This window comes from Lutjanus erythropterus, chromosome 16, assembly GCF_056507025.1.
Source record: "Lutjanus erythropterus isolate fLutEry1 chromosome 16, fLutEry1.hap2, whole genome shotgun sequence".
Classification (NCBI taxonomy): domain Eukaryota; kingdom Metazoa; phylum Chordata; class Actinopteri; order Lutjaniformes; family Lutjanidae; genus Lutjanus; species Lutjanus erythropterus.
Genome location: NC_139332.1, coordinates 30,862,958 through 30,873,034, shown reverse-complemented (window position 1 = coordinate 30,873,034; position 10,077 = coordinate 30,862,958). Strand labels below are relative to the sequence as shown.

At 40.8% G+C, this 10,077-nt stretch overlaps 2 protein-coding genes across 2 annotated transcripts; one reads left to right on the top strand and one right to left on the bottom strand.

The window, feature by feature from the left end:
* The first annotated feature begins 336 nt into the window (after positions 1-336).
* Positions 337-2,699, top strand: mycbp (MYC binding protein). Its single transcript, XM_084738811.1, has 5 exons — positions 337-588; positions 832-904; positions 989-1,037; positions 2,226-2,355; positions 2,465-2,699. The coding sequence occupies exons 1-5, from the start codon at positions 574-576 to the stop codon at positions 2,507-2,509; spliced, it is 312 nt and encodes a 103-aa protein (XP_084594937.1). The 5' UTR covers positions 337-573; the 3' UTR covers positions 2,510-2,699.
* Positions 2,700-7,186: 4,487 nt separating this feature from the next.
* Positions 7,187-9,254, bottom strand: gja9b (gap junction protein alpha 9b). The gene has a single exon (XM_084739028.1). It carries the CDS (start codon positions 9,220-9,222, stop codon positions 7,717-7,719), a length of 1,506 nt encoding a protein of 501 aa, XP_084595154.1. The 5' UTR covers positions 9,223-9,254; the 3' UTR covers positions 7,187-7,716.
* Between the last annotated feature and the right edge of the window lie 823 nt (positions 9,255-10,077).

Genomic DNA, 10,077 nt, shown 5'->3' with positions numbered 1-10,077 from the left:
CATGACTTGTGCTGCCCGCACGTTAGCGTGGAGCGGTCGAGACCTCTGTTTAGATGCGAACCCCAGCCCCGCGGAAGATCTCGCGAGAGTGATTCCTCGAACCGAAATGATGATCCTGCCCTAAACTTAACCAAGAGTTTCTTGTCGCTAATTCTTAGTACATATCAACCACACCTTTGTTACGTTATGAACTAAAATCAGTTTGTACATCGTGCACAATTAAGAAACAACCCCTATAGCTCTCGCGAGACTTGTGCAAATTTAGGGTTAGCATGTAGAAACGACCGCTGGGAGCTTGGTGCTCATTACTGTACCGAGTCTCGACGGTGTTAGAGACAACAAATATTATTTTGATTTACTAAAATATTTAAAATCTTCTTTCACTGCTGCTCAGTCATACTTCTTCATCCAAAATTTTTATTCACATGATAAGTGTACACAGCTCCAGGCGTTGTTATGGCAACGAATGTACTTCCTGTTTGTTGTAGACAGAAACAAACTAACAGCTCAGCTGCCAAGAGTTCGAGTTAATTAACCTTGGACACCTTTTATTTTCATTTAAATTATACAGCAATGGCCCATTACAGAGTAAGTATTTGGTACATACTTTCTGTATCATTATTTTTAAAAGGTTAGTTTATAGTTGGTCGCATGAGGCTTGGGCTAACTAGCTAGCATCAAAGCATCGTGTAGTTTTTGTCTTTGTCATCTAATTTTATTAATTAGTAGCTAAAGGAAATCCAAACCACGGAGCCACAATCATTTTGCCAGTGGATAAAATCTGTCAGATGTGTGGTTTTATGTGTAAGCTATTTTTTTCTTATGTTTCAGGCCTCAGAATCGAAGCGAGAACAATTTAGAAGATATCTTGAAAAATCTGGGGTCCTTGACACTTTAACAAGCGGTATGTACACAAGCAAAGACATTAGCATCTTAATATGCATCTAATGCATGCTGCTTTGTCACCACTTTGTTTCTTTTTTTGCAGTTTTAGTGGCACTTTATGAAGAGAACGACAAACCTAACAATGCACTGGAGTATCCTTAATTTTAAGAGTTAGAACGTTTAGAGATGATAAACAGGTGGTGGTTTGGTTTAGCCTAGTTTAAATAATGATTCAGGACGCCTCAAACTCAAAAAACAAGGGCATGCTGTGTCTTTTTTTTTATGAGAAATGGTAGAAAAACAGAAAACTTTTTAGTTTCGTTAACTATGTGCATGTTGCATCTGATAAGATACACTGACAAAATAATATGCAGCTTATGAAACACAGTTGGAGAACCTGAATGTTATGTTTATTCTGCTGTGAGTTGATAATAGGAAATTTATATTATTTCAACAATGAAATTATGACAGATAAATGTCAGCTATAATAATATTGATAAGTATTCACTAGCCACAGCATCACTGTCTGTCTCTGGTGATAGACTCACTGGAAGTAAGATTGTTTATTGTGCTTCGGACAATGACTGCAGGGGATATCAGCCAGTGAATATAAAGTATTTACCTATTGAAAGTATTTCTGGTATGCTTTAAAATGCCAGCAATCTAGTTAGGGGGTTACACAGCCATTCACCTGATTTAATTTAATGATTAAGGCAGCCTGTGTGATTGCACTTTTTCTGTGGCGCTCTCATCTATTGAGAAAAAGATTGAACATTGATTTTAGAGTGAGAATGTAGATAATTGGATCCTACAAACCAGGATTTAATTTCTTGTACTTTGGTGTGTTGCCTTTCTTTATACCTTCCCCAGTGTACATAGAGTACATTGGGTAGATAATTAATATTTAATTTAAATTATTAAGTAGTGAATTATTTATTTTGGTTTACACAGAGATTCTTGTTGAGCCAAAAGAGTTGCTGTCTTGCAGAAATGTAGGGCTGATATGGACAAAATCAAATATCATGATATTTATAACCACAGACTGAAGACAATATCTAGTGTCATATCATGATATCGATATAATATCGATATAGTTCCAAGCCCTAACTAAAATAAAATGCTGCAAGTACTCGTCCAATCAGAAATGTTAAGCACTGTAAGCCTCAACCCCAAAGTTCCTGTACTTTTGGAAAGTACTCCTGAGCAGGGACTTTTTGGGGGGGAAAGTAAAAAAGTAACCTCAGCCAAGTAGATTTCAGAAGTGGATTTCCGAACCACTTGTCCAGCTGGTCAAGTGATAACACTGAACCCCAACACGGTGACCTTAACCACCTGCTCAGTTTCATCAAGCTTCACCTCGGCACGGCTGGTTCAGATCCAGCGGACGCCGAGTCTCTCCGTATGGAGCTGACTGACCTACAACAGAAATGCAACCTGCTAATGGAGGAGAATAAAGAGCTGAGAAACAGGGTGAGATCCTGGAAAAATAAATTAAATTTACATATAACCAGAGCTGCATGTGTTTGAGTGTATTGGTCAGACTGTAACCTTTAATCTCTGCCTTAATATCATTTTCCAGCTGATGCAGTATGAACCGTCACCTGATAATGGAGCAGAAGAGTGAAAGGAGTTTGGCCATTGCTTTCTGAGGTTAAAAGAAAGACAGAAAAATACTGAACAATAGCATTTTTTAAGAATGTAAATGTTTATTACATAGTAGTGGATGTACAGTGAACACAAAATCGCTGTTATTTTTTGTTACATAACAAGAAGCAACTTGTTGCTGTGTTAAAAATAAAAATCTTTTTTCAGCATTTTGCATCAGTCATTCTCTTGGTGTCCTTTGCTCCTGTTTCCAACCAGAAGCCAACCTGTTTACATACTTGGCCACTCATTAAATACTTGTTTTAAAAAAAGAATTACTACATACTTTTTAGAATGGTCTTAGACATTTAAATTGATATTGACTGCATAGTATCAAGTAAAAAAGTAATTTTCATACAAAAACAATAATTCAGAGGTGCCTGATGGGAATTAAAAGTCTGTTATTTGGATTATTTGAAGTGGGATTATCTGAGGTACTTGTCCATAGTCAGTGTATTAGTACACCCCCAATGTGAAGAAGCAGCAGGAGCACCAGACAGAAGCAAAATAATGTACTGCTGTGGACAGGGTCAGCAGGAAAATGTATTTTAGACACTTAAAAAAATCAATATCAGTTTAACGAGACTCCATATGGAAAAGTTTTACCTCACAGAGCACATTATCCATGGTTATTCTGTGCCTGACACAGCATCCGTCAAAAATAGACCTGGTGCATATTTGAAGCAGAGCAAAGCAGAGCCGCTGCTGGTGGAATCATGAGCATCGTGTAGACGTCTCCGGCAGACGTGACACAGTCGTGCCTGATGGAATCAAGCTGTAGCTTCCCACAATAACATAAACTAACAGGTTGAGGCAGCAGATCAGCAACTCAAATGCTCTGTGAGATAAAATTAATGGTTTAGTTAATGGAATTTGGTTGCTTTGAAGAGAGTGATATTTAATTTTATATTCCTGTCAGAAAAGGCTGTGTGATGACAAGGTAAAGCAGTGAAAATATTCAAAATATAGAATACAAATAACCTGATATAATTGTTTTATGTGATTTAAATGTTTTAGTGCTGACCCTGTCCACAGCAGTATATTGCTTAGTGTCCTACACCATTCATACATCCCCACTTCAAAAAATCAAATTATCTCATGAAAGAAATTTTAATTTAATGTAACTATCGAGATATTTGGCACTCATTTTCCAGTCTCACAGATGCATCCAGATGTGGGTATTTTTATGTTTAATGTTGTTGCTGAGCTGTCAGACATGTTGGAACAGTGGTTTGATTAATTCACAGTGTCCCTGATTTAAAAGTGTCCAGTTGCATAACAGCGCAGTGAAACACCATTATGGATTTGTGTGGCTCATTTTTCCATTCCCCTCTAATCATTCAGGCAGAGCTGTTGCATACAGACAAATCATTAATGTCCATCCGAATGTGTGAGGACACAGGACAGTCCACTGTGTCCTGATCATCACACTGCAGAATGTCATATCAGTTCTTTGTAAATATGATTAGAAAAAGGGTTCTCTTTGGCATCAAGAGGATAATCTTCATAGCAGTGGGTAACAAAGGCTGTTGGTGCTGTGTTTTAATATATTTTAAAGGGACAGTTCACCCCAGAATTAAATATATGTTATTCCTCTGGCCTTCAGTGCTTTTTATCCATCTAGATAGTTTTGGTGTGAGTTGCAGAGTTTTGGGAACTGTAGAGATGTCTGTCTTCTCTCAAATTTAATGGAACTAGATCCAACTCAAATCCATCCAGCTCATGTCTACAAAGTCTGCCTGAAACTTGGGGTCATGACTGACAACCAGCTAACCTCCAAAGTCCTCATAGTCCACTTGATAGACTGCAAAAGAATACATATTTAAAAATTAATAATTTAGGCACCTATGTCCTATCAGATTCAAACTTTGATTTATGACACTTACACATGTTCTCTCCTGACTAGATCCTTACGCTGTATCAGCGCTCAGATGTACGTCGCTTTAGATAAAAGCGTCTGCTAAATCAAATTCTTAACTGCTGATGGCACTCAGCTTGTGGTGCTCAAAACACAAAAAATACATTTGAAAAACTCAACAGCAGTGTCTCTTTCCAGAAATCATGATCTGGTTACTCCAGATAATCCACAGACCTTTTTGTGAGCAGTTTCATGTAAGAACTATTTCCTTTCTATCTAACTACACCTACAAACCACATCGCTGTGAAGAAGGAAGTGTGCATCTACTCCTTACGTCACAGCTCAGAGTGCAGATGAATAATATGTGAGTAGTGCAGCACATCACAAGCAGATGCACGCTTCCCTCTGCAAAGTGATTTGGTTGGCGGGTGAAATTTGCCAGAAAGGAAATAGTTCAGCAAAAACCAGGAATGCTGAGACAGATCACAAGATCAGGGGTCGAAGGCTGTGGTGAATATCCGGGAACCGGGCAGGGCAGGAGAGTCAGAGACAAGCAGGGTAGGCAATAGGGAAAACAAACCAGGAACAAGGGCTGGAGAGTCTTGCAGGGAAATACTGAAGAACAGTCTGGCAAGGAGTGAGAGTGCTGGAGAGGTTTTATACTGGGCTGATTGGGGATGAGCTGCAGATGAGCTCGCAGGTGGGTAGAGTCGGGCTGATGAGGTGGGAGTGGCTGGCAGGTAGAGTGGAAAATTACTGAGGCAGAGTGAGAGGAGGGAAACTGGGAGAATAGGGGACACGTCAAGGGAAACTAGGCCTGCAGAACTGTGACACCATCTATATGACTTATAGGCTTTTACCCTACAATGCAGTATTATGTTGAGAAAAACAACAATTATTATAACAGGAGGGGCCGAAGGATACATCAAAAACATAAATCATATTGCAGTTATCTTGACAGATGTTGTGATATGACACATTATCAGTGTTGATCGTTTTTGCATGACAATTTTCATTTTCACAAAAAAAAAAAAGGTTTCAGTCATGATCATGTGACATTTTTGGAGGTCTGTACGAGGATTTTTAGGCCAGAGCATCTCTGCAGCACTACTCTACTTCATTATAATGCATTCATAATAAGGTGCTTCCTGATAAGCAATTTGTAGATTAGATTTTGATGATAGAAATGACTCATTAATGTAATTTTGTCTTTGGAGGAGCACCTCCTATTGCCTCAGGTGGCATCCCAACCCAAGCAGCACCACGCCATGGGGAATGACGGTGAAAAATATTGATCAGTGTTTCCAAAAGTCCAAGATGACATCTTCAAATGTCTTGTTTTGTCCACAACTCAAAAGATATTAAGTTCACTGTCAGAGAGGAGTAAAGAAATCAGAAAATACTCATATTTAAGAAGCTGACCATAATATATGTAATTAATATTGCCTTGTATTCATGGATGTGGGTTTGTTTGTTATTTTTTCAGACACCTCAGGAGCACACAGTCAGAGCTGCTGTTGCTGCTGCTCCTTCAGCAGCCGTGGGCTCTGCTGCAGTTTCTCCATCTAATGCTGCAGCCTCTTCTTATAAAAGTCACGTTGGACCCAAACTAAGCCTTCAAATGGCACTTAAAACTGCTCTTCTCTGAAAAATCAAATCAAAATCAAAATCAGAAGCTTACACAATGATTAAGTTCCACTTTTAAGTTCCACTTTTTAAGTACATATATTTAGCTTTGACCTGCACATCTCAGTGGTTGTTTAATTTGTGATATTTTATCACTCCCCAGTTTGTCAAGTTACAGAGAGCTGCACTCAAACCTAACCTCAGCCTCTCCAGAAACCTCAGGTACAATTCCATATATTGGCTTATGAATGTGGTAAGTACATTCCTCCTGCCTTCTCTGCATCAGCTTCTTTATGGTAAGCTCCTGGATTGTGGCCGCTCCTCGAGAGCAGCCCTTATCCACTCAGACCTCCTGTTTTCCTCCTGCCGCTCTCTTTTTAACTCTTCTTCCTTCAGCTTGTCCTTTTCCCTTTTTGTATTCGTCCACTCCTCCTCAAAGGAAAGAAGGACCTTAACCAGCTCTTCCTGCTCCTGTGTGCGACAAGACATGCTGGTGTCTACCTGTGCAATGGTAGACGGGCTGGTGACCTCACGAGGCAAAGGGCTCTCACCCCTTAAGATTAAGAATTTTGGAGTAATATTTACTGAAATTTTCTTCAATTCATTTCACTCAACATGAAATTTCCTCTAGTATAAAGAGGAAACTATGAATGCAGTCCGGTTTGCATTTTAGACATCAAATAAAACAAGTTTACTAGTTTAAGTTGTGTTGTGTGAGACAAAAACCGCAGTTAACATTTCTCTGATTGCAGACAAACAAATGTACATTTTGCTGCAATGTTATTTGGAAAGCAACTCATAAAAATGTATTTACTTCACATAATGATGCAAAGAAAATACATTTACTCCTTTCTGAGCAGAATACAGTTCAATAAAACCAAAACACACGAGCAAAGAAAATCAGGTCTTACCTCATCAAAGGTTGGTTTGGGAATGAGGCCCAGAATTCTCGGAATTCTATTTGAAAAAGGTTCCGTCGTGATGTCACTGACCCTGACGTGATGTCACGGTCAGAGTGAACACAACAGTTCTAATTCCTTTTAAGGACCGGCAGCCATCTTGTCACAAATTCATATAAAAAAATATTTATTTTTTAATGACTTTTTAAAGTGTACTTGCTATATTAAATCAGTGTTTCCTGACCTTTTTTCCTTCATCTGTCTTTGATAAACTGTCAGCCCCTGACTAAGTGACATATTTAAGCATGTTTCATATTATATTCAATACATAACAATAACCAGACAGAACAACTGTTTAACTTTACAATTAACCAAAATAAAGAACACAGTCACTGCAGGAAGTTTAAAATGAATGAATTTTATTGAAATTTAAGCATATATTTTCCAGTGAATATTGCATCAGAGATGTTTTTTTCCCTGATATCTTTAAGAAGATAGTCTATATGGTCTCAAGTGTGATATAACGGCTAGGAGCTACACTGTGTTGTCTTTGAAGTGTTGTTTTTTTCCTTCAGACATGCGCTGGACCATGCAAGTAAAAAAAAAAAAAATACTGTAAGAATCACTGATTCTGCCTTTTGTTTTGATTGAAAGCTAATTTCTATTGATGTTTGATTTAATCTTGAAATTTTGACACCTCTAGGTGAGAGGAACAATATGTATTTTTGATTTTGGGGTGAACTGTCCCTATAAAGAGCTTTAAATGCTTGAAAAGTGCAGTAAAACAGTGTTCAGTCAGTCTGTTTATATCTGCAGGTCAGTTGGTGCTCGTCTGCTGCTGCTGCTGCTCGCTGCTGACACTCTGCGGTTTGGCGAGGAGGCGGTGGGGCTGTTACTCTCTCGGCTGTGTCGAGACATGGAGCTCAGCTCCCCGGCAGAGTCGGGGCTCTGGGACCTGCTCGGTCTCTTAATGTCTGACTTAGAGAGCACCCTCGCTCGGGGGCCGACGCAACTGCTGCGCAGCTTCATGCTGCTGCTCCCGTGGTAGGAGTCCCCACTGTCCGAGCCGTTCCCCTCCACCAGGGTGGAGCAGTTCCACGGTGGACTGACCCTCCGTGACTTCCTCACAATGCCTGACAGTGTTGTGCAGGAGGAGGTGTCTGCCACAGGCAGGGTGGGGTACTCTGAGCCGGCACACTCCATGTCCTCATGATGGGGTGATTGGTCTTCTGGCTCGTCCTGTTTGTCTGCAGGAGGGGAGCGCGTCTCGCTGCTGGTGTTGTTGGAGTTGCTGTTCTGCTCTGTGGGGCTCGGCACTCCCTCCTTGCCGTCCTTGTGGCCGTCTGGCTTTGCTCCAGGGTCCCCTTGTATGGGGACGAAGGCAGAGGAGGCATTGAGAAGAGGGTAGGTCGGCCCATTTCCCTGCTTCTCCAGCAGTAATGTGTATCCACATGGAGCTGTGGGAATCGTAGTCTTCCGACTCACAGACGTGCCCGTGCAAACCTGATGCACAACTGAGTTCTTTTTTGACTTGTTGCCGTAATAATCGTCCAGATCGTCCTTCAGGTGTGGGTAGTAGTCCAGGATGCCCTTCTTCAGCCTCTTGAATCCCAGGTGAATGATCTCCAGGAGGCTGAGAAAGAGCGAGATGCAGGCAATCGCTTGCATGAACATCATGAAGACGGTTTTCTCAGTGGGCCTGGAGACGAAGCAGTCCACCACGTTTGGACACGGCTCCCGCTCACACTTGTAAAGAGTGTTGAGACGGTGTCCATAGAGGATGTACTGCCCCATCATGAAGCTCACCTCCACCACCGAGCGAGTCACAATGTGGGCCACATACGTACACAACAGAGAGCCCCTCAGCGGTGCTTTGTTGAGCTTCCCCTGCTCCAGCTGCCTCATCTCCTTCTCAATCCTCCTCCGCACCTCCACCAGCTCCACGTCCACCGCCTCCATCTCTCGACGCAGAGCCACCTTCTTGCAGTGGCGCTCCTTCTCCAGAGCTCGCAGCTGGTAGATGGCGTGGCCCATGTACACCAGAGAGGGCGAGGACACAAAGATCACCTGCAGCACCCAGTAGCGGATGAGGGAGATGGGGAAGGCCTGGTCGTAGCAGACGTTGCGGCAGCCGGGTTGGTCGGTGTTGCAGATGAAGTCTGACTGCTCGTCGTTCCACACATCCTCCGCCGCGACGCCGAGCACCAACATCCTGAATATGAACAGGATGGTCAGCCAGATCTTTCCCACCATGGTGGAGTGGATGTGCACCTCCTCCAAGATCCCACCGAGGAAGTTCCAGTCTCCCATTGTTTACATCAGCAGAGCTACAATCAAGGAGGAAAAAATCCAAGTTATAATTTGTTAATACAGCCTGCTTCCCTGTTTATTTGTATATTTTTTTTCTTGTCCTGTTTAATATGGCGGTGATGTTGAAGTATGATCCTGAAGCCAATTTACATCCCAATCAAAAAATCAGATAACATAAAACAACAACACAATTTTAACAATCTTGAAACAGATCCCTAGATTTTTTTTAAAAGGTTTTTTTAAAATATGCTGATGCAAACTGAGCGGGATGTTTTTCAGTTACAAAAATCAACTTGTCAGCGTCCTCTGGTGGACAAACCATGTAATGGTGACTCTGTTTTCCAACTGACCTCAAGTTTACCTCAAAGGCATTTTTGTACCACAATGTCTTGTTGCTCCTTTTTAGATTTTATACAGTGAAACTAGTTTAGAAAATGATGCATTACTCAGGATCAAACTACGCAACAGTATATAGAGAAGTTAGAACAAGTTCCACAAACTACAACATTAAAATTGCCTTTCACGCTAATACATCAATACACCATTTACTGCATTATGAATTATTTTACTCCTGATACTGCAAGTGCATTTGTCTCATAATAGTCCTGTACTTCTTAAGTAAGATTTTGAATGCAAAAGAATTTTCTACATTGCAGTATTGGTAGTTGAACTTCTTCCACCAATGCTGAGAACAAAGTTTTCAATTATACAACCATTTCACCCAGTTACAATGGAGCCATAAACCATTAGACACTAATTTTTTTAAAAAAAGTGTTAAGGTTGATGAAACTCAATTTCAAGGCAACTGCCTTCACAAGATTTTTTCATTTTGAGTCAAACTCAAACTCTGATGTT